Source organism: Pan troglodytes, chromosome 4 (assembly GCF_028858775.2).
Source record: "Pan troglodytes isolate AG18354 chromosome 4, NHGRI_mPanTro3-v2.0_pri, whole genome shotgun sequence".
NCBI lineage: Eukaryota > Metazoa > Chordata > Mammalia > Primates > Hominidae > Pan > Pan troglodytes.
The window spans coordinates 135,391,790-135,417,197 of NC_072402.2; the positions used below are offsets into that span (position 1 = coordinate 135,391,790).

The 25,408-nt window shown below is 41.9% G+C and overlaps 1 protein-coding gene across 16 annotated transcripts in view; it reads right to left on the reverse strand.

Annotated features, from left to right (window-relative positions):
* KLHL3 (kelch like family member 3) overlaps positions 1 to 25,408 on the reverse strand; it is a 270,492-nt gene that overhangs the window by 42,433 nt on the left and 202,651 nt on the right. For 13 of the 16 annotated variants that reach the window (XM_063810711.1, XM_063810714.1, XM_063810710.1 and 10 more), the window contains 2 exons: positions 17,463 to 17,572; positions 1,878 to 1,994 (listed from right to left, as the gene is read on the reverse strand). In XM_063810711.1, coding sequence (XP_063666781.1) covers positions 1,878 to 1,994; positions 17,463 to 17,572 — 227 coding nt within the window. The remainder of the gene's footprint in view (positions 1 to 1,877; positions 1,995 to 17,462; positions 17,573 to 25,408) is intronic. The other 3 variants (XM_063810718.1, XM_054685187.2, XM_054685186.2) reach the window with 1 other exon arrangement.

The following is a 25,408-nucleotide window of genomic DNA, read 5'->3' on the forward strand; positions in this document are numbered from 1 at the left end:
AAAGGGCAAAGGGAGGAGTCCCACACAACAGTTCTCATGCCCATTGCCTCTGACCCCCTTCTTTTCCAGATCTCAATTCTACTTTGGCATAATAACCCAGGAGCCATTTCCTAATGGTGACGTTTGTTAAGCTTCAGTTGTGGATGCCTGATGAAGTTTGTGACCAACGGTCTCTAAGGCCACTTTAGCTTTCTCTGGAACCCAGGTCCCCAGGTTGCCAACCCTCCCTGTGGAAGCGAGACTATACTGGAGTCCAGGTGCCTCCTCCACCTCCAGCCAGCTTCCCACAGGACAGTGGGAGGTTTGACTGACACTGGATGCTCAGGCAAGTTCACTTCCTCCGCTTAGGGGACCTTTTCTACAGGAAAGATATGCTGCCACCAGGTGGCAGTGGTACCACCCAAAGTAGCATGCATGCCCCATTTAAGAGCTTGCAAGCACATCCCTCAGCACCTGAGAAGGCTGAAGTACGGCGATTCAGGGAACATTTCACTGACCCCTCATACCTGCAATCTACAAGTGTTACCAGCAGACGAGTTTACAAGTGCTCGTGAGGATACTGTGTCACCTGCTACTAAGAATCACAGCAGTGGTCACAAAGACTACAAAGTAAGATCAGTAACATTCACTGACCACTGTATTATAGGCCTACATGGATTATCTCATTTTATTGTTTATCCCCAAACAATCCTATAAAGGCAAGTGCCATTTTTTCCAGGTAAGAAAACTGAGGTTTAAAAAGGTTAAGTATGTACCCAGTATTATATGGCTGGAAAGTAACAAGAGCTGGGCAGCTGGGCTGCTGGGCTGCTGGGCTGCTGGGCTGCTGGGCTGCTGGGCTGCTGGGCTGCTGGGCTGCTGGGCTGCTGGGCTGCTGGGCTGCTGGACTGCTGGGCTGCTGGGCTGCTAAACCTCCTCTTTATCCTTGCATCATATCTTCCCTTCCTTCCAGAGACTCCTTGGAGACAGCTGAGGGCTAACCTGCTGTCTCGATGTTTTGTTTTGTTCATATATTTTAAGGTTTATTCTCTGCTTATAAAAGTGTCTAATGCCATTTACTGTATAAAATAAGTCACGTAATGGGTATGCAGAAAAGAGCGTATCAATGGTGGCAGCTAGCTTAGCGGAAGAACTATGCACTTCAGAGCCAGAATGACATGGATTTGAATCCTGAGCCTCTCTAAGGCTGGTGACCCCGATAAATCCCAACCTCCATAAGCCTCAAGGCCTACATGTGTAAAAAAAGGCGTTACAATCTTTGCCTCTCTGGGTTATTATAAGGATTAAACGAGAAAACATATGGCACCATAAGGAAACCCCATAATTCTTAATTTTTCTTTCCTTTTCAGAGGAAGTGGAAGTACTCTGTATTCTAGGCACCATTTTTACAGTCTTGAATTTGGCTTCAAGTTGCCTAAAACTAAGACAAAAAGGGAACATAGAAACATTGTGGACATGACCCTTCTTGCTTCAGTCCTCTTCAACAAAGACAGCTAACTTTCATGGAACATTTGTTACCCCAGGCTCCACACGAAGCAGCTGACTTGCATACTCTACTCCTTTAGTCCTCACAACAACCCTGCTGGGCTCTACTATAATATCTGTTCTATGGAAGAAAAACTGAGGCTTGAAGAGGTTAAATAAAAATCCAAAACTAATAAGCAGCAGAGCAGAGACTGAAACCTAAGTGTCCTATTTTCAAGCCTATGCTCTTAAACTTTACAACACCTAACACTTAACCCAGTGGGCTGGTTCCCTCAGCACATACAGAAGACCCACTAAACCCCTCAACTACTCTATCCAACCAGGATTGCCCATTGCTATTCCTACAGGTCTGGGTGAACACAGAAGTGCTTGGCTCTTCATACAACACTCACTTGGACTAGGTAGTCCCTAGGTAAGAGAGGAAGTCGGACATGTTCCATCAGCTTTGCCATGTGCTCTAAACGGGTTTCTTTCTCATAATTGATCCATGAGATCACAGCTTCAAACACCTATAAAGAAAAGCAACATGGGCAACTTCAGTAAAGAGACAAAAGCTTTCAAACAACCCTCAATCTGTAAAAAAAAAAAAAAAAAAAAGAGAGAGAGAGAAAAAGTTATGAGTCATCCACAAAGGTGTTTAATTAATCTGAGACTCATATTTAAAATAAAAACAGAAAGGGTTTGTTTACTTGCTGGCCTCAGAGAGTGATCACACACACAGTCTACACACACACACACACACACACACACACACAAGGACAAACATGCTATCCCAAATGTAGAATCATCATGGTTCATTCTAAAATAAAAACCAGTTCCAATAGTTTTTTAAGGGTAAAAATACAGAGCAGTAACTGTGAACCAAATGTATAGAGGCTGCTCAGGAAGATCAGACCCTGGGGGCAATGTCGTCATCTCCCCATGCCCCCGTTTCCTCACTTATGTCCCGTGTAAAGTTAATGCAGAATAAAAACAGTAAGAATGCCCTCTGCCCAAAGCTGGCTGTGATGGTCAATGTGACACTGAATGACAAGGAATGGCAAACATTTCTCCTTGAGGAGAGATTTCATTTCTATGCAAATCAAAACTGGAGGGCTTAGAACCAAAAAGGCAGACCTATACTTTGGATGTTCACTCTACTCAAGGATAAGTCCAAATTCAAACCCTGTGCCACCACATACACATAGGCAGATAAAATTCAATGTTGGAGGGGCCATGGGGAAACCAGCAGTGTCTGTAAAAATTTCATTAATAATGATTTTTAAGAGGGGAGGGAAGTATTGGCAATATCGATCAAAATTTTAAATGTGCATTCTCGTTGACTTTAAAAATACCACTTCTAGAGCTCTAGCTTATACTCACATCAGTGTAAGAGAACAGAATATGTGCTCCAATATCTTTGCTGCAGCATGGTTGTAAAGGGATAAAAAAATGAAACAACCTAAAGTCCACTAATAGAGAAATTATTAAAGGAGTATCCATACCATTAGATACAGTTATCCCTCAGTATCCTTGAGCACTGGTTCTTTTTTTTTTTTTTTTTTTTTTTTTTGGTTCTTACTCTGTCGCATAGGCTGGAGTGCAGTGGCACGATCTTGGCTCACTGCAACCTCCACCTCCCAGGTTAAGTGATTCTCCCGTCTCAGCCTCCCTAGTAGCTGGGATTACAGGTGTACACCACTACACCCGGCTAATTTTTGTATTTTTAGTAGAGACGGGGTTTCACCATATTGGCCAGGCTGGTCTCAAACTCCTGACCTCAAGTGATCCGCCTGCCTTAGCCTCCCAAAGTGCTGGGATTACAAGCGTGAGCCACCACCCCCAGCCCCAGGGCACTGGTTCTATGACCACCCACAGATACCAACATCTGCCAATGCTCAAGTCCCTTATATAAAATGGCATAGTGTTTGCATATAACCTCCGCACATCCTCCCATATACTTTAAATACTTTAAATATATATATTTAAAGTATATTAATAATAAATATACTTTAAATAATTATATAAGATTGCTTATAATACCTAATATAATACCCATACATCACTTCATGCAAGTGGATACGATGTAGTACTTGGTGTTGCAGCAAATTCAAATTTTGCCTTTTGGAACTTTATGGAATTTTTTTCTTCTGAATATTTCCTTAGTTGAATCCATGGATATGGAACTCATGGATACAGAGTGCCAACTCTATTTTCAGCTATTAAAAAGAATAAAGCAAACATCTTATACGTGATTAAAGAAGACATGTCAAAAAGAGCCAGCTGGATGGGGCTTTCAATGCCAATATTTGGGACAATTTAAATATCAATGAGAATAATGAAGAAATCAGATCAGTGCTGCCTCTTTGAGGGGAAGGAGGGTCAGGGAATGGCTGAAAAAGGTTCAAAGGAAATCTTTTGTGGTTTAGGGTGGGCATTACATGGGCATATACATGTGTCGAAACTAACCAAATTGTGTATTTAATATCCATATACCTCAATATAAAGTATTCCTAATTTTTTTTTAAAAATTACAATATGGCCAGGTATGGTGGCTCACACCTATAATCCCAACATTTTGGGAGGCCAAGGCAGGCAGATTGCTTGAGCCCAGGAGTTCAAGACCAGCCTGGGCAACATGGCAAAACCCTATCTCTACAAGATACAAAAATTAGCCAGGCATGGTGGTGCATGCCTATAGTCCCAGCTACTAGTGAGGTTGAGGTGGGAGAACTGCTTGAGCCTGGGAGGCCAAGCCTACAGTGTGCCATGAGTGTACCACTGTACTCCAACCTGGGAGACGAAGTGAGACCCTGTCTCAAAAAAAAAAATAAAAAAAAAATAATTCATGCACCCACATGGATACTAAAAAAGTGTAAGAAGGTCTCTTCTACCCAAAAAAAAAAAAAAAAAAATGCCTGTAAAAGGAATGATGGAATTAGAAAAACACCATTTCTGCAATACCACCAATGTAATAACTGATTGAACAAAGATCACCAATGGATGCTAAAATCGAAAGTTGTTAAAGGCCAGGTGCAGTGGCTTACACTGGTAATCCCAGCCCTTTGGGAGGCCAAGGTGGGAGCCCAGGAGTTTGAGACCAGCCTGAGAAACTTAGCAAGACCCCATCTCTACAAAAAAAAAAAAATCAGTCAGGCATGGTGGCACGTGTCTGTAGTCCCAGCTGCTTGAGAGGCTGAGGCAGGAGGATCACTTGGTCCCAGGAGGTGGAAGCTGCAGTGAGCTGTAACCATGCCACTGCACTCCAGCCTGGGCAACACAGCAAGAGCCTATCTTTAAAAAAATAGTAATAATAAAGTTGTTGGATGGGGAAAGAGTCACAATTCTCAAAGAATCACCCAACAGATTACATACTATTTACATGGAGGGAAAATAGCCTCAAATAGAGAGATCTGATAGACAACACCTTAAACAAGGGACCAAATTTACCACCACCCATAAGAGGACAAACTTATATTCCTGATTGTGATTTAATTGAAAAGACACAGTATCTCCTAAGTACAATTCTTCCTAAAATATTAATATATAACCTGAATCTTACGGTGAGGAAACGATCAGACAACTCTGTTTGCAACATTCTATAGGACAGCTGGCCTGGATTTTCAAAATTGTTAATATTATGGAAGACAAAAAAAGGTAGGGAGACAGTTCTAGATTAGAGAGATTTATAGACAAGGAAACTAAATGCGGTGCATAAACCTTAATTAGATTATGGCTCTAAAAGAAATAGCCATAAATGACTTTTGGGGGGCTAGTAAGAAAATGTGACTATACACTACATGTTAGATAATATTGCTAGATCAATGTTAAATTTCATTGGTATGATAATTGGTTTTATGGCTAGAAAAGAGAATTTCCTCGTTCTTAAGAGATACATGCTAAAATATTTAGGGGTGAAGTGTCATAATGTCTGCAATTTACTGTCAAATGATTCAGCAAAATGAAAAATTAAGTCTAGAGAGATAAAGTAAATGAAGCAAAATGTTAATGGTGAGTTTAGGTAAAGATTACATGAATGTTCATTCTTTCAAACCTACAGTAGGTTTTTAATTTTTCAGAATAAGCAGTGTAAGAGAGAAGAAAAGAAATTCTAAGGAAAAAAACTACAACAAAATTTATAGGATGGCAGAAAGTTGAAATGAAAGCTTTATCTGCCAGGAGGAAAAAAGGACTCCAATTTTTCTTAACCTAAGTACATTTTTTTTTGTGCAAATATGTTAATGTGCTTTTCCCCTAAAACACTTGGCCCTGTTTTCTAATTATATACTTAAGTCAGGCTGGACATAACTTGAATTTGGCAAGGAAAGGAAAAGGAAGGGGAAAGGGGAAGGGAAAGGGAAAGGAAAGGAAGGGAGCAGAAAAGGAAAGGAGTAGTATGTATGTATAGTTTGCTCCTATTTCTATATCAAATAACCTATATGTGTACAAACATAAGCACATACACCATAGAAATCCTTGTCTAGTTCATTTTTTATTAGGAACTCTTATCGAGCTATGTCCCTCACCCTCACAGCATTATTTGAACGACTATGTTTCTTCCACTAGCCCTTAAGATCCATGAGAGACCTTGTCTTATTTGCTGGCACATAACACAAACTCAAATATTTTTTAAGTGAATGAATGGAAAATGAGTTCAGAATAAGCATGGAAGGAGATGTGTGGAAGCTGCCCAGGCTGGAGCAGAGAGCAAGGCTGGGGAACAAGGGGTTGGAATCTTAGTGGGTAAGGCAGAGTCAAAGGCAGATAAAGTCTGCCTTTGCTGGGTTAGGTGATGGGCAGCCACAACCCCATTCTGCCTTGTATGTGGTTGGTTAGCCACACCTCTTTCTACTCCCCTTTATAGACTGTGAGCCTATGCAGAGTGAGAAGTGTACCAGCTCTGTCTCTGCATGCCATCCCCCAATGCTGCCTAGCACAACACAAGGTAACTGATTGGCAAAGCTTAGCTGAAGAATGAACTACAAGTCCTTAAGTGGGTAGCATTTATTGATCACATTCTTCCCCATCAACCAGCTTAATTTTTGTTATAAAAACAAAAAAGCAAGCTGAATCTACCAAAGTCGATATTTAACCTTATCTTTATTTTTGGCTTCACTTGTGTAACTGGTTCCACTTAGTCACACTGTTTATCTACTCAGCTATGAAAGCCACAGCATTCGGCAACAACAGTGACCTTCTCAGCAGCTAGAGAAGGCCGCATATTTTTTTCATTCAGACTTCATGCTTGAAAAATAAACAAGCAAATAAACTTCCAACTTGCTTTAGCTTTCAATGTACCCAAAATGGTTCCCAATAACCCTTCCCACCGAGGGACTCTCCATAAACATCGCCTCCCCAAATTCTCAAGATAACCCAATGATTAAATACTCTCTTAAGCCTTATTAAATGACTTGCCCAAGTCCCAGAACTAAAAAGAAGCAGAGCCAGCTCTGCTTGGTTACATACAAAACCAACTTCAGTGCTGATGCTCTAAATCCATTATTCTTAGCTGACTCTCAAATGTCTAATAGGTCTAATAGCAGGGGGGTTGCAAACTGCTGCCCACAGGCCAAATCTAGCCTGCCACCTGTTTTGGTAAATAAAATTATGTTGGAAGGCAGCCACACTCATCGTTTACATATTGTCTATGGCTGCTTTCACATTACAGTAGCAGAGTTGAGAAGCCATGACACATAAAGCCTAAAATATTTACTATCTGGCCCTTCCTAGAAAAAGTTTGTCAACCCCTGGTCTATAAAATCTAAGCAGAGACTATAGATTCAATCATAGGATAGGGTGATATCTACTTAGCTACTACTTTTTGTGATGAAATAATCAGCTGTTCATAGGTACACTTAGGGTTTCACTTTTTAAACAAAGAAATAGCCCCATTTCCTCACTGATTAATGTCCTAGAACCAATTTCTTGCATGCTACAAGACTATCATGTGGAAAGGAGTTGGAGAAAATCAGATTCCATAGCTCCCAGCTCACCACACTTCAGATGTAAGCACAGGTCTTGGCCAGAGAATACCAGATGAATCCAGTCCTTCCACTCCAACCCTCTGGACAGACAGGCAGCCAAGCTAGGCTGGACTTGCACACCCCAAGGAAAATGAGGAGTCCTGGGGTACTTTCCCTGCTTTCAAAATGTGTTTTGAAGATCAAGAAGGACTCCAGTTAAAAAGGCAGGGCACTGACTTGGCAAGGGGAGAAGTTCAATTGGGAGCAATTCTCAGCAAAACATAGGAAGAAGAGAAAGAAGCTAATTTTGACAATATCAGGGAAAAAAAACTAGGTTCCTATACATGGACCTGATTTGTTACTCGATCTGAGAAGGACTAACTTTATTAATAACAACAAGCACAGTGCTAGGCATTTTACACATATGATCTCATTTAATCCACCAACAATCTCTGTGAAGTAGGTGTCACTGCTCACATTTTACAGATGAGGAAACAGCCTGAGAGAGGTTAGCAAGCTGTACAAGGTCACACTGCCAGGAAGAATAGATATGATGTGAATTCACCTCTAACTCCAAAAACCCATGCTCAAACATTATGCAATTTGCATCTCAGAGACACAATTAATTTTAAAAACCTAGGCCAGGCAAGGTGGCTCACACCTGTAATCCCAGTACTGTGGGAGGCCGAGGAGGCCAAGGTGGGCGGATCACGAAGTCAAGAGATTGAGACCATCCTGGCCAACACGGCGAAACTCCATCTCTACTAAAAACACAAAAATTAGCTGGGCATGGTGGCGCACACCTGTAGTCCCCAGCTACTCAGAAGGCTGAGGCAGAAAAATCGCTTGAACCCAGGAGGCGGAGGTTGCAGTGAGCCGAGATTGCACCGCTGCACTCCAGCCTGGTGACAGAGAGAGATTCTGTCTCAAAACAAACAAACAAACAAAACCCTGGGCAGACTGTTGAGTTGGGGAACTAACTTCCTAAACCTATAATCCTAATTATAATCCTCCACGCTCTCCTGGGACACCTCCCCTAGGTCTCCTATTCCTTTCCCAGGGATTGAGGCAATACCATTTACCAAATCTCCTGCCATGCTTTTAAATCAAGAAGATAGTGCTTCTAGACAAAAGAATGATTCTGTTGGATTCCTGTTTTTGTTTCTTAAATGAAAGCTTAACAAGACTTGTGTTAAGCATACTCTCACCTCATTGCCACACACAACTCCAGGGACAACTGGGAGCAGTGGTGTGCGGCAACTGGAGCTCACTGTGCACGTCTCTTCCTAACTCCACGTTTAGTGACATTACACTGGTAGTTGAAGTCAGCCTTGATGAAAACATTTACACCATGGAAATCAGCAAATGAATCAACAGATGAATCAGGGCTTTTAGAATGTTTTTTAGCGAGCCAGTTGTTAAACATTTACCAGCACACCACTGGCTGAGCGATGTCCTGGTCTGAAGTCTCCCTAGAAACCTACCCAGTTGAATTCTTCTTTCTGACCACACCATCACCCTTTCGCACAATACTTAAAAGCTCTTTCTTGTAGTTGCTTCATTTCAGATTCACAAGGACCCTGTAAAACTGCTAGTCATTTGCAAAAGGAGAAAGTAAGGCAGAGAGAGACGAAGTCATTTGCCTGACATTACCCAACAAATTAGTGAGAAGACAGCAATTAGAACCACTGATTTCAATCCACACTTTCACAGCACACTGCACATTTCATTCATACCACATCTCTCACTTTATAGCTATATATTTGTGCACATATTTGATAAAATATCTCTCCTCTATGTGAATATAAGTTCTGCAAAGGCAGGTATCTTGTTTTGATCTGTTTGCCGATGTCTCTCCTGTGACTAATACGCTACCTGCCACACAGAGAAATATTTCTTAATAGGATGAATAAATTAATAAAAGCATGAATGAATGTATGTATGGTTCTCTTCCTACAGCAGCACACTGCCAGATATCTGACTTCAGATAACCAAAAATGATGAAAAAATTAAAACGGTAACATCACTTGGCCTGGAAATTGTTCTTCAGCTTTCTATTACTACCTACAGCCAGTAAAAAAGACTTTCACTATGAGTCCACAAAGAATAAGAAAAGGACTGAAGCACAATGGTTTGATAGAAACGTCTACAAGCTGAGAGACGTCAGTGGTACTAATCCTAACCATGAGTGCAGGATGACATACGGATGGAGAATGTCTGCCAGTCAATATGGTAGACTGAGCTGCTCTGGAAGGAATCTTTCCCTGTAGCTCCAAACACGTGAACATGATGTATTACAGAAAAAATAAAGATTTGAGCCATATGCAAAAGCAAGAAGAAAATGCCTGAGTGTTTTAAATAAGAAGGAATTCAATCCGGGCAGCTGAGTGGAAATTGAAGCCAAAATGGCTCACAGAGACAATTCAGATATGGGCTTTAATTGAGGACTGGTGTCCCATTGGGTAGGATGCCTAGGCCACAGGCTCCTGTGGACAGATTTGCCCCAGCTGTAAAACTAAGACTAGATGAACTCTGCCCATGTGCTATGAGTAAGGGGAAGGAAGCTCGCCATCTCCTGTGGGCTGAGGAATGCAGTGGGGTGGGAGGCAAGGGAGAAGGGAAAGACAGGGAGTAAAATCTACATCTTCAAGAAACCCAAACCCTAGACTCATGCCACATAAAAATTGAGAGTTTGAACTGACATCACCCAGGTGGTATGGGAAATATCTAAGACAATATCCAATACAAAAACTGTTTCCTAAACCAGTAAACCTGCCCTACAGGGTCCACAGCCCAGGGCAACCTAGATTCCCAGGATATGACATCCTCTGAACATGAAGTCACAATCAAAAAATTATAATTCATTTACCAAAAGACATATCAAAGATGCAAAAAATAGTAGAATATCTGGGACAACCAATGAAAGGTGGCTTAAAGACTCTACTCTATAATGTGTTCCTAAGGATACTAGATGCGGGAGATATTCTGTAGTAAAGGGGCTCAGGGGCCAAATGAGCCTAAGAAACACATCATACTGTATCCTCAAATATCCCTTAAAGGTTCACAAAGCTCATTACCATATAAAAACTCTGACAACTCCTGTAGTAAAGAAACCTGGTTACTTTGTTCAGCCAGTGCCTCCTAAATGTATCTGACCTGAGAATGCTTAAAACAAACAAACAAACAAAAAAACCTGGCCAAGTGCCGTGGCTCACACCTGTAATCCCAGCACTTTGGGAGGCTGAGGCAGGCGGATCATGAGGTCAGGAGTTCAAGACTAGCCTGACCAATATGATGAAACCCCGTCTCTACTAAAAATACAAAAAAAAAAAAAAAATAGCCGGAAGTGGTGGCGGGCACCTGTAATCCCAGCTACTGAGGAGGCTGAGGCAGGAGAAACGCTTGAACCTGGGAAGCGGAGGTTGCAGTGAGCCGAGATCGTGCCACTGCACTCCAGCCTGGGCGACAGAGCGAGACTCCACCTCAAAAACAAAAAACAAACAAAAAAAAACCCCAAACACCTATAAACATCTTGTAATACTGTGTCTTTATGGGATACAGTTAAGCAAATACTGACCTGAAGAAGAAAGCTCTCACTCCTTAAATCTCTTCACAGACTCCTACCCCATTCCCAGCCTCATTTCCCACCATTCTCCACAGTCCTTGATTCTTATCACAGAGGTTACTTTTCTCCCCAAGTACAAGCTATTCCAAACTTCCAAGTCTTTAGTAGGAATAGTCCTACTATTCCTCCAGCCTAAATGGCTTTCCAAAATTCTACCCTCATTCTCCAAAGTTTAACTCAAAGACTCTCTTTTCCATGATGTCTTTCCTATACAACAACCTGGAATAAAATATTCCAGGTACTTTCCTTGAACTATAATTATAAGCAATTATTTCTCCTGGCCACGTACTATGGACACATGTTTTCAGTCCGTCTGCCCACCAGTCTATGAGCCCCTGAATAGAAATGACTACCTGTCACTCATCTCTGTACCCCTCATCAGGGTGGGAGTGCATTAATAAAGAGTGGGGCTTGGGAGGCAGACACACACAGCTTCACATCATGGAGCTATCTACGGTTAATGAGCTGTGTCACCTCTCTGAACCTTAGTTTCTTCGTCTGCAAAATGAAGACAATAATCTCTGCCTTGCAACTTGTTGTGAGGATTAGAAATGATGTTCTCTGAATGTCATGCTGGACAGGAAAAAATCAGACACAAAAGCACATACGCACCACTGTTCAATTTATATAAGCTTCCAAAATGGGTAAAACTCACCTAAGGTGTGAGAAGCCAAGAAGGTAGGTGCCCTTCCCAGGGTAGGGAGTAGTAACTGGAAGGGGGTTCTGGGGTTTGTTTCTTGACCTGGGTGCTAGTTATGTGGGTGTTTTACTTCATAAAAAGTTTAGTTGTATACTTGATTTGTTTACTTCTCCAGGAACTTACTTCAATACAAACTTCCTGTTTAAAAAAAAATGATGAGTGAAACATACCTGGAGAACACTGGTTGGTCATGGTAGATTTGGGGGCACGGTGCTGTCATATTCTGTGCATGGGTAGTTATTGAATTCCACCATCCAAAGGAGAACAGTAAAAAGAGTAACGCCAAGGTAGGGCGTTAACAGATCACTGTTGTTGGCAAGCTGAGAAGCTGGCAACTCTGATAACCTCAGAGTAAGGCAGGGCTGCCAACAGCTCGGCCTAGGCAGCAGGGTACACCTGCTCAGTCACCTGGCAATGCCTCGGCAGCAATCATGCAAGCACAGCCCACCGGCCAAGGCTCTCCAGCCTGCCTCCCACAGCCTGCCTCCCACAACCACCTTGCTGGAAAGGCAAGGAATTCAGACAGAAGGGCATGGAACACCAATGATCCTGGGAGACAAGGGCCCAGTCCCTCCCAAGAAATAAGATATCAAAATTTGGTCTCTAAAATGCAGTTTAAGGAGACAACAGCGCATTTTAAAATGTGATAATGCAAAGAGAAGTAACCTATAGTACTTACTCCAAAACATACTTAACATTAACTTTTTAAAAAGACTTAATAAATTTCTTCCTGACCGGTATCTAAAATGCAGGCCATTTCCCTGTTAAGACTCACTCAGAGGTGTCTCTGAAAAGCCTCAATAGTGTTTCATAAGAAGGCAAGAGATCTTGAGATGGAGACATATATTTACCAGCTAGGAAACTCAAGATTCAAAGAAGTCCAGTAACTTGCTAGGTCCCACAGCAATTCAACAGCAAAACTGCACTCGAACTCAGGAGTCATATCTCTTTCCTTAGAGTGGATTTGTCCCAGAAGGTTGTTTATTCTGCCCCTGGGTCACTGGGTCACTGAGGATGTTCATGGCCAGAGCTGAACTTTGTGTCTCAAAGGGAAATAGAATAAACATGCTGTCAGCTCACAGGCTTAGCCCTAACCCCTCAACACCCACCATGTGGAAGAATCAGATGCCTGACTTTAATCTTCTTGTCTCTATCCTCAGGGTAGTGGAGTGTATGATAGATGCACCTGACAGCAATAACTTAAGCATACCCTGAGAATGACTCTACGGTCTAAGAAGAATGTGTGTTCAGTGTTCCAAGCTAAGGAATCAAGAACTTGGAGATTCATTCCTTATCTATGAGGAACATCTGAACCCCAGACCATCCTGGGAAATGCAGGCCATATAGGGGATTGAGGCCCTTTGTTTTGTGTTAAATGAAGGTTGCCAGGTGAAGGTCACCAGCAGGAGGGTGTTAAGTGAAAATGCTATATAAACTGCATGCATTTTACAAGCAGTTGCAATTTCCTGTCCAGCCTGCCACCACTGGACAGCCCTGTACGTAAGTGTCCTCAATAAACCCTATGTCTTGTTCGCTGCCTCCGGGCCTCTTCTTCAACCTCTTGAACATGATGCCATCCCTATTGAAGTTAATAGGGGTCTGGCATGACATGAGGAAGGGGAAGGTCCTACACAATGAACTAGTGATTTTGTGTGACTCCCATCACATCCATTTGACCTCTCTCAATAACAAGAATTCTAAAATAAAAACCACAAGAAGGAAAAACAAGAGCAAAAATGGCAAGGATTCATGCCCTCCCCTACCCTCTAATTCCCCTATCTGTCCTTACTCTCTAGAAAACTGTTAAAATTATTCCCATAACCTCAGCTGGCTCAGTGCAAACTCCAGCCCCAGTGTACCTCAATCCCTTGGGGGACATCTGCTGAGTCCTTCCGTGGCACCTCCTGGGGCACTGAGTCAGGTACTGCATGTGATACAAAGATGACTAAGGTACCCTCACAGCCCTCAAGGCATCTGAGGGCAGTAGAGGAGATAAGGAATGGGCAAAAGCAAGTGATGCTGGAAGAACGGTCTCTGAGCTCTGGGAGGGGCCCAGGCAGGGCTGGGGACACTGGGGAGCATGAGGTCACAACCACTCTCTGACCCTGCTAGGCACTGGGGCACCAGGTCATGCCAACAACCCAGACCAACATGGACACTGGGAAGACTCCCCCTTAGGAAAGGCTCCAGTCAACAGTTATGACTACTACTAGGAGCAGTACTAGTAGTAATAACCATAATAATAGCAGCAATAACAACAGTATCTTACAGTAATGAACACTTCTTATATTCTAAGCATTTTTCATATATCATCCCATTTAATCCTCATAGCAACCTTACAAGGTAGATACTATACTACCATTACTCACCTTTTACAGATGAGAAAACTGAGCCATACGGAGGTTCTTTTATTCGTCCTTTCAACAGCTATTTTTTTAGTGTCTACCATGAACCTGATACCAGTCCAGCAGCGACAAGCAGACAGACAAAATTCCTGTCTATCTACTTGTATACGGTACATACATTCTTGTGGGAGATAAATAACTTGCCCAGGGTTCTCAGCTTGTTTAAGTAGGGAAGTCAAAATTCAAACTGAGCCCCTCTGACTGTAGAAGTTATACTTGCAAACTTACAAGATGAAAGCTGCCTGTTACTTACACTCATCATTAATAGTAAAATATTACATTTCCTCTATTTTAAGGCATATGTGTTTTTTACATGTTAATGTCTGAAATCTGGCTTCATTTTATAATATATGTTCAAAGAAATCTGTGGGCTGCATGCAGAGTAAGTCATAATTGCCGTTACGCTGTTAAGTGTGGATTTAGCGGAACACCAGTTACTTGATTACCAACCCAGTTGGGTTTTCTGCAACTGTTAACATTATATGCAGTTGAATTTTAACTTAAGATCCCTAATATTACTTCAAATACATTTTAAAATTCCACTATAAAACAGTATTGAAAGGAAAGGTTATTATGCATGCAAGAGATTGCTTATCACACACAATGTAATTAAAGGGCGTAGAAATCACTAAATCTCCTGGAGCAGACACAGAATTTTCAAAGCCTAAAGGACTAGCATTAAAATGAAAAACATCTAATTGTCAGAAGCTTCCAGCTATTTAACTTCCAGCAAGACATGATCAATTATGGAGAAATAAAACTATGAGGTTAGCCAAAGAGAAAATGTAGACCAAGCCCCACTATTCTTTAATAAACCTCAAAATTACACTGCCAACCTTAAAGGTACTAAAGGGATCAAGATCATGAGTAATCTGCTTTATGAAAAGCAGCACATAATTCTGAAGCTACATATAAGTTCCAAGAAGCAAATATGAAATAGAACTTCGTTAATGTGAAAAATACCTATACTCCAAACTCTGGCTATACAGAAAGAGCAACTCATATGTAAGCATATGAATTATTGAGCAACACTGCAAACAATTTTTAAGTGTATACATTTTAAGTGTATACATTAAGTGAAAAAAGTCATGTTTGTTTCTGGAAAGATATAATTAACTCAATGGCATATTTTACCATTATCAATGGCAAAATTGGTGCCATTATCATTATTAATGGCACTTAAAAACAGATGATTGTGACAATTACAATGACAACTGCCATTTATTGAGTGCCTGCCAAACACTATATTTGGCGTTTTATATCTATTATCTCTAAGCCTCATGACAACTCTATAGAGGAGGGACTCAGAATTCCCATTTTAAATTTAAGGAAACTAAGGTTCAAAGAGACTAGTGACTTCTCAAGGTCATACAGCCAGAAAGCAGAGACTAGAACCAGGTTTGCCTGCGTCCAAAGCCCAAGTGGTTTCCAGGGCACTATAATGCCTCTCCCTATTAACAATCCACCCCTACTCCCCGCCAGACACAGCAAGCACAGATTAGCCTTCACATGCAGAAAACTTTCTATGATCTCAAGAGCAAGATGGGCCAGCATGAATTCAAAGTAACAGAGTCCCCCAACTCTCAACCCACATATCCCAAGATTATTCAAATCCTGCTGTTTATATGAGTGCTTCCATTTTCTCACTCTACACTTAGAACATGCTCAGGGGGCCCCAAATTGACCAACTGTCTCAACATTCACATAGCCAATCAACTGACTGGTTCATCCCTTCCAATTGTGCCAATTTGACAGCATAATCCAGAACAGACAGTAAACGTGCTTGGTAAGAAGGAAGGGCATCCTCTCAGTTTCTGACTTTAAGGCAGGAAGGGTCCTATGCACACATACGCATTCAAGGAAGCCGAGGCCTCCCTGAGCCTAAGGGAGAGTCCACTATATTGTGCCAGTCACCTTCTGGGAATCCATTGCTAATTTCAGGGAAGCCCATAGTTTTAACAAATGACTGTTTTTCTTCTTGATCAAACTTTTCCAGGATGGCAGGCAGGGGTTTGTGAATTTTACCCCATTCTCTGGATGTGTGAATACAATTTCATCTCAGATATAAAATCCTTTTCAATGTTTGTCCTGAAGTATTCCCTCAAGGAAGAGCCTCAAGCTTGGATGCAAAGAGTGAACTAAGACATTCAAAAAACATTTATTGAGCATCTCTGAGGATACAGAAAGGAATAAGATGTAGTCCCTAACATCAAGGAACTCAGCTGAATGTGGGAGGAGGATCAGCTCAGAACTAAATATGTACAATGAAAAGGAGAACAAGGTGAGTGTTATCCTGAAACACAGAGAAGGAAGGGATTAATTCCAGGTGCAGGGTAAATAATAAACTGGGCTAATACTGATTGAACACCTACTAGGTACCAAGGACTATACTAGGCATTTTACATATATTATTCCAATTAATTGCCCTATGGAATATGTTCTAATACTATTATCCTCACTTTACAAAATGAGGAAACACAGGAGAGGCAAAGTACCTCACCCAAGGTCACATAACTAATTTGTAAATACTGGAGCTGAGATTTGGACCTGCTGGCCAACACTGAAGCTTATGCTATTTTCACGAGAGTAGACTACATCTACTGGCATAAAGAAATTTTTACTGGTAGAAGAGGAATCTGAATTTGCTTCCTCTTCTGTAATGCAGGGACAATAGTAATGTCTGCTTCACAGGGCTATGGTAGAGGTGGAATGAGCCCAAGAACATAAAGCACTTAGCATAGTGTTTGGCAAACTGTAAGTGTTCAGTAAATAGTGGCAGCTTTGTCATCATGATCATCACTGTTATTTCTTCTCTAAAGAGTCTAGAATGTAGCAGTCATGAGCCAGAAAGCCTTTTTATAATTTTTATTTTTAAAGGGATTAAAAAAAAAAGCTGTTGTTTTTCTCTGAAAGAAAAGAAAACATTGGCCAGGCATGGTGGCTCACACCTGTCATCCCAGCATTTTGGGAGGCTGAGGTGGGCGGATTGCCTGAGGTCAGGAGTTCAAGACCAGTCTGGTCAACATGGTGAAACCCTGTCTCTACTGAAAATACAAAAAATTAGCTGGGCATGGTGGCGGGTGCCTATAATCCCAGCTACTCAGGAGGCTGAGGCAGGGGAATCACTTGAATCTGGGAGGCGGAGGTTGCAGTGAGACGAGATCACACCATCGCACTCCAGCCTGGCCGACAGAGCGAGACTCCATCTCAAATAAAAGAAAAGAAAAGATCTCACCAAACCACAAGTCCTTCCCATGACCACCTGACGAGTGAGGTTCCCGCTTCCCCAGTGAGCCATGTCATACCTTCTCTTCTGAAGAAACGGTCAGCTTGTCACTGGATATCAAGCTGCACACCTGGTCCAGACTCAGGCTAAGAAATTCTTCTCCTAGCATCACCTCTGGAAAGTGCTGCTCTGTTCAAAAAAAAAAAAAAAAGAAGTTAAGAAAACAAAGTTGTAACACACTTCTGCCCTTCCATGACAATCTGTGGGATTCACAGTAGAGTCCTGGAGCAGGCCAGGGGGACCATGGAGGGAAAGGGGGTGAAACAAAGACAGAGACATCATGGCTGGAGGGATATTTGCCTTTTAATTCAGCAGTGATGGCATCACCCACTATGATCCTCTGTCCTGAACATCAACACAGATGAAAATGGCGCAGACAGATCTGAGTTTGTATTTTTTCCATGCTCCATGAGATTAATAATAGCATTGCAGAAAAGCCTCACTGGGACCTGCCTCCATAATTGAGCTTATTTCCCCTCAGAGTGCAAGCTGGTAGAGTTGCAGACAGTGCACCCTGAAGCTCAGCCAAACAAAAATGGGTCAGAACTGCTGTGTGTCTGAGAGGTCTCTGGGGGTTCTTATAGGAAGTCAACATTAGAAGGTCAGTAGATGGGATCATCCTTTCTTGCCCAAAGTCAAGCCTACTATTGTGAGTCTCTGGTTCATGAGGAGGCCCAACTAAGCATTCATCCAGGTATAGTGGCAACAAGGTGACCCTACTACCCCTAGGAACAGTCCACAGAGCCAGGCCTATGGAACTGTAAGACAGAGGGAAATTTGGTGACAACTAGAATAAGATAAAACCCACAGGCCTAAGATCCACAAAAGGGAAATGCCAGGGACAATTCCTACCCTGACATTTTTCCAGGCCATCATCCTGCTATTAGAGAATTATATTCACTGAAATGTCATCTACTTCAGAAAGAAGGAGCCTAGGTTCAAATCCTGGCTTTGCCATTTATGATTATGTTTTTGGGCCAATGGCATCATTGCTATGTTGCCCAGGCTGGTCGTGATCTCCTAGGCTCAAGTGATCCTCCTGCCTCAGCCTCCTGAATAGCTGGGACTATAGACACAAGCCACTGCACCTGACTTCATCAACTTCATAAAAATCAAACAAAGAATTTAAGATTTAAATCATTTCTTGTGAAAATCATTTTTAACTTTTTATATTGAAATAATTTCAGACCCAAATAATTCTCATACGAATTTCTACCTTCATCCAGATTCCCTAAACGTTAACAGTTTACTCTCAAATATTGAGTTATAAACAATATTTTCCATCTTCCACTGGACAAAAAGGGCTCCCCACTTGCTCTACACCAGCCTATTGATATTACTATGGTCACAACTAAAGGTTGTCCATCTTGAAACTCAGGAATGTTTACACATAACAAGACAAATCTGAAAGTCAGTTTTTTTACGAAGGGAACCAACTGTCAACATCAACATGGTAAGAAGCTGGTCTTTGCTTCTCTGTATATCAAAACAAAAAAAGCCTTTAGTTTTTAAGTTAAACATTCAAAAAACCTTCTTAACTATGGAAATATTTAAGACTAGATAGTACTATTTTTTAAGTGTTCATTGCTAAAGATCTTAAAATAAAAGCAAGAGAGCAATCTTCTTTGGATGGTAAGAATTTATTCTTGGGCTGGAAGCTGGGAAAGTACTGGATTCTCCCTCCATTCCCTTTCTGATCCAAGAAGTCTTTGGACCACAGTCCCCTGTCAATTGGTAACACCCAAGAAACAGCAGACAGAAAAAGCAGTCACCACACAAGCCACCACACCATGAGCAAGCACAGGACATTGAGGCTCTCTGGACCAGCCACAGCTGAGCTCAGCAGGACCACACGGTTCTCAGGAGAGTCCTGCAAACCAGCACCAACATCTCTGGCCCAGAGCCACATCTGGCCTTCCCACATGTATCGTTGGCTGACCAAAAACCTGACAGCTGGAGAAGGGAAAAGAACAAGAGGAGGTAAGAAAGTAAATTCTATGCTGTGAAATAAAAATTTCTTTAGAGCTCGTAAGACTGTAGATAGGCTTAGATTTTGAAAGGGAAGATAAAGGAAGTGCAGTAATATACATTCTAGGTGATGTGGGGAACAAATTAGAAATCCTTAGAGATAAATCAAGACAAAAAGTAGTCAGCACCCCACCTCCATCTCTCTGTCCCTCCCCTACTGCAGGGTTTGAATCTAAACCCCTTCTTTCTGAAGTGGGCTGCTTCTCTGCCCATCTGGAACCTTCCACTGAAATCCCATTCAGATATCCTCCCAGGAAGCAGTATCTGGTGGGGAAGGGGCAACAAGAGAAATAGCAGGCAGCAGCTTCTCACCCAGGGCTGGCACCCAGGGATCTGTGAGGTTTGTAGGGCATAAGCAGAAAGAGACAAAGAAAGCAATCAAAGAGGAAAATGCCTTCCCGTTTCCATTTAGTCTGAGGAGACAGGGGTAACCCCCAAAGTCTTTGAACTAGGGTCCCCTCTCTGTTAGCAACACTCAAGAAACAACAGGATAGAAAAGACAGGAACAGGATGCTCCAGCTAACTCCATTTCCTGGGAAATAGGATTTCCCCAGAAGACTTTGTATTCCAGTCAGCCCTCTCCACAGCTGCTTCCTGGAAAGAACCCACTTTGCTCCCAGAAGATATCTTCCTGAATCATCTTCTATTTTGAACAATTATTTGGGGTTTTTTGTTTTGTTTTGCTTTTAATGTATTAATGGAGAATGTAGTAAAGAGCCTTGGCTAAGGGTCAGAAGACCTGGGTTCACGTCTTATAGTCTCTTCTTCCCAGGCTTTGCCATCCATTTTATGGATGGCATGCTCATCCATAAAAGGCAATCATAATACCTGACATAGGTCTCAAGATTGTTTTGCAGCCCAAAGATAATAATATATATTAATTCATTTTGACAGCTTTAAGAAACTCTTTAGAAATGAAGGATAAATATTACCAGCCTGTGTTCCCACTTTCCAAAGTCCAGTTCTGTGAGCAGCAACACTTTTTTTTTTTTTGAGACAGAGTTTCGCTATTTGCCCAGGGTGGAGTGCAATGGCGCGATCTCAGCTCACTGCAACCTCTGCCTCCCGGGTTCAAGTGATTCTCCTGCCTCAGTCTCCCAAGTAGCTGAGATTACAGGTGTCCACTACCACGCCCAGCTTATCTTTTGTATTTTTAGTAGAGACGGGGTTTCACCATGTTGGTCAGGCTGGTCTCGAACTCCTGACCTCAGATGATCCACCAGCCTCAGTCTCCCAAAATGCTGGGATTACAGGTGTGAGCCACTGCAGCCGGCAGCACCACTCTTTAACAGAGAAGATTTTCTATATCAAGATATCCCTTGGGGCCAGGCACAGTGGCTCATACCTATAATCCTAACACTTTAGAAGGCTGCGCAGGAAGATCATTTGAGGTCAGGGGTTCAAGACTAGCCTGGTCAATAAAGTGAGGCCCCTCTCTATTTAAAAAAAAAAAAAAAGTTAAGACATCCTTTGGGACTGCAGATCCTATGGGCAAGGCTGTGGACCTGCAAGATCTTAGAGAACAAATTTAATTCTATCGAATTCAACAAACTGTCCAGTGATATAGGTTATTCAGTTCCTTGAGGCTGCAGGTTTCCCCTATATTAAATGGAAATAATAATAGTACATAAGGTGATATGGGCATTAAATAAAGAAATAGATGTGACTCACATTTACTGAGTCCATTGCAGGTGCTAGATAACTCTTAATGTATGACGTATCAAATGCAGCATTTCTTCAAAAATGAAGAAACCAGAACTGATGTCTACAAGGACCCTACTGCCTCACAAGCAAGACAAGGCAAGGCACCAATAACTCCATCCCAAAGTCCACCTCTCACATGACTGAGAGAGGTACTTTCAGTACAAACAAAGGCAGGGAACAGGAAAATTCAGAGCATGTGTAAAGAACAGTAATAGTGAAGTGTAGCTAGAACCTAGTTGATGTCTTCATTCATCCAACAAAGGTTTGCTGAGCACTCCCTAAGTATGAGGAGCTCTGCAGGCTCTTGGAGATGCAATGGAGAGGCAGACAAGGCTAGATCCTGGGGGAGGGATGCATGTGCTGGGGGCATAGTACCTTTTAACCATGGGTTAAAAGAGAGTTATTACTGGAGAGTTAGCCCTTGAAGGGTAACTCTCCAATAATAACTAACTTTTCTTATCGTTTCGCTTCTTTTTCTTAAAGAGGGGTGGACACAGAGAAAAATAAGTCAGTTAATTAAGAGTTCTGGTTAAGAGTCCTAACTAGCCAGGTTTTACTATAAGTAACAAATATTGTTTAAGTTCCATGTCCTGATTGGTAAAACACAATGAGTATGTTCCTTTCCATGTGGATGGGAAATTATGGAGAAGAGGAAGAGGCACCATATAACTTTCAGTCTTTTCCCCATCAAGCAACACAAACATATCTTCCCAATGTTAAAAGGATAATAAAATTTGGGTGATATATTCCCAGGCAAGGGCTTTCTCTGGGGGTACAGTTGGGTTTCAGAGAAAATTGAGGCCATTTCCTAATACTAGCTAACACCATTCTAAGCATTTTACATATATTATGTCTCTCAATCCCCGCAAAAGCCCTACTAAAGTGAGTATCAACATCCCCATTTTACAGATGGAGAAACAGAAGCCCAGAAACTCTAAGACATGTGCTTAGGTTTACAGAATAGTAAACCTGGTAGAGCCAGGTTTTGAACCAAGACTGCCCAATTATAATAACAAATATTCTGATGAGTGTCTTAGGTACCAAGATAAACACCAATCCTGAGCAGTCCACTGGGGTAAAATTCAACACAGACATCAGAAAACCTTAAGAATCCCTCTCAGGGGTGCTGGACATAGAGAGAGAGAGAGAGGCATAGACAGAGGATATGCATCTAAAAACCTTTCTTTGGGGAAAAAAGAGAATAATATTAGTCCCTAAATTCCTAACTTCTTGGCATTTTGGAGTCAGTTCTAGGTTCAAATCTCAGACCTAACCCCAGAATTAAGATATTTCCCTAATCCCCCCATCCACTAGGCTAGAGGAAGTGATAGTCTTTGGGGTTCCCAAAGCCCCCCAAACAAGATATAACAATCATATCCCTAATCACCCTACTTTATTACATGAATCTTTCTATTCTATTCGGACTGGGAGCCCCATGAGGTCAGGGATCAAGTCATGTTATTTGAAGCTGAATCCTCAGTCTCCAGCATAATATCTGTATATACTGAGCTCTAAAATTATTACTGCACTTTCCTGACTGTTCTTCAAGACTGCCTAGGGTTCAGGCAACCTCTCAAGCTAGCCCCAGGACTATTCTCTCTTCATGGAATGAAATAAACCTAAACCTTTGATCTGGTTCATCTAACCTACAAGCTCAGAACAAATGGAATGATGACCCATCTGTGACTTCCTTGAGTTTGCGGGGATTGAGAGACATAATATATGTAAAATGCTTAGAATGGTGTTAGCTAGTATTAGGAAATGGCCTCAACTTTCTCCGAGACCCAACTGTACCCCCAGAGAAAGCCCTTGCCTGGGAATGTATCACCCAAATTTTATCATCCTTTTAACATTGGGAAGATATGTTTGTGTTGCTTGGTGGGAAAAGACTGAAAGTTATATGGTGCCTCTTCCTCTTCTCCATAATTTCCCATCCACATGGACGGGAACATACTCATTGTGTTTTACCAATCAGAGATGAAATAAACCCCATAAGCCCCATAATTCCCAGGGCCAGCAGCCCCAGGGAACAGGTGTGAGTGCCTCTGAACTGAACCACAGGTCACACCCTTAGGAGAGACTGGCTGACACAGGTGGACACACAAACAAAATGGAAACATTTTGGCAGGGTGAAAAAACAAAACCACAGAACTGCCTTAAAACTCTCTCTTCTGCCCCTTATTACTCTATTTTTAGAGGCCAGAGGCAAGCTTCCTTGAATCAATATTTAGCTTTCCAGGCTCACAGTTTCTCTGCTCTAGGGAAAAGGCTCAGTTCCCACAGGGAAGTAACAGAGACCCACCTTGACCTCTTCTCAGAAGGGTCATGACCACCAGCCCTCAGACTCTAAATATTACTACCTCCACACTCCCTGGGAAGGCAGGAAATAAGCTCTCTTTCCATGTTGCCTTACTCCAGAAATATTATGTGTTGTCCTCTCCCTCTCTTTCTCTCTCTCTCTCTAGCTCTCTTTCTCTCTCTCTCTCACACACACACACACATGCACGCACACACACACACACATACACACAGCCAAGGGCCATAATAGTGCTATTGATTCAACAGTGAGGTTCCCCATAACCCAGAAAATGGAACAAGTGAAGTTTCCTAAAATCCTAACAAAGAGCAAGCAACGAAACCTATCTGTGTCTGCACGACTGCCTCATTTGCCAACTTCAAATTAGATGCAGAAAATCCAAGAGAGGCAGGAGTGAGGCAACCATCATGGAAAATAGGCTAGGCTGGTCTGGGTGGATGGGAAATAAGTAGCGGGGCTTAGGACACAGACCTCTGCAGTCAGCTGGCCTCACTCTGGCACTGCCACTTATAAGCTGTTAATATATGATCTTGGACAAGTTACTAAACTTCTCTGGGGTTACAGTTTCTTCACCTATAAGCTGAGAAAATAATAACTCTTATACTTAAATGAACAAAATGAGGCCATGCCTATGAATCATGTAGCACCATTCCTGGCACCTAGCAAGTATTCAAAAATGATAGAAATGCCCATCATTATGATCATCATTATTTCATGGTGACAAGTTAGGAGCAGCAATTTTAGAAGAGGACTCTCACTGAGTCAGAGATTTATGTTTTTTAATGATTTTCCAAATTTTTCTGCTGCCTTAATTTAATTACTTCATTCCATGATCTCAAATGACTCAATCAATCAAAAAAAGGCCACTTCTCTCCATAAGCACGTGAAATCCAATGGCTTTTCCATCCCATGGCTGGAGGTTTTCGCTTAGCTTTGGCAGACTGATGTAAACAACATGTCCAAAGAATTTTAATTGCTATTTCATTAATGAAGTCCCATTAACATCCCTCCCAAACAGCTCTGCTGATGGCCCAGTGTATGGCTGTCCAATTACCAAACAACAAAGTCCCCATAACCCTAGGCCCTGGCCTCTGAGGTTAAAGATTAAGCAGTCCCTGGAAACAACAATAATGAGGTATAAGAAACAGGCTGTGAAAGACACTGGGGTCCATTTCCCAGCTACTAGCTGCCCAGGAAGACTGTGATGCCATTAGCTAAAGCAAGAGTCTGAGCAGTCAGCTTCTAAATGCGGGACCTACCCTCCCTACCCCAGAATAACATATATCATAGCAAAGATCTGGGGAACTTCCCTGAGGGGGAAACTGAATCCAGAGGAAGCAGGAGGGACTGCCACAGCAGGAAGAGACAGGGCCCTTCCAAACAGGAAACCAAATAGGCAGCTGGACATAGAGATGATGCTTCAGCCCCCACAAAGTTGTGCTCTCGCTGGAAAAGCCGAGGACCTATCAGAAGGCAAGACTGGCTTTAAAATAAAGTCACATTTGTTTAGACAGCAAGTTGGCAAAATCTATCAAACAACTTTTTAATGTACATTCTCTTTGATCCAACAACTATGCTACTAAGATTGTACCCTACAGGTATACTAGCAAGTGTACTCCAAAATATTATGTACAAGAATTCTCATGAAAGCATTTTAAATAAAAAAACTGGAAACAATAATGTCCATCAACAGAAGACTGGTTAAATAAATTACACTCCATCCATGAGATGCAGCAGACTAAAAGAATAAGATATAGCCATACACAAGGGTGTGGAAATAATTGCAAGATTTGTATTGTCAAACAAAAGTACAATGAGTACAGAGTGCTTTCTGTTGTGTAAGTTAAAAAGCATAATATATAAATTCTGTAAGGATACCAAGGATCTCCCCACTTCAGAGAGACAGGCTGGGAGAA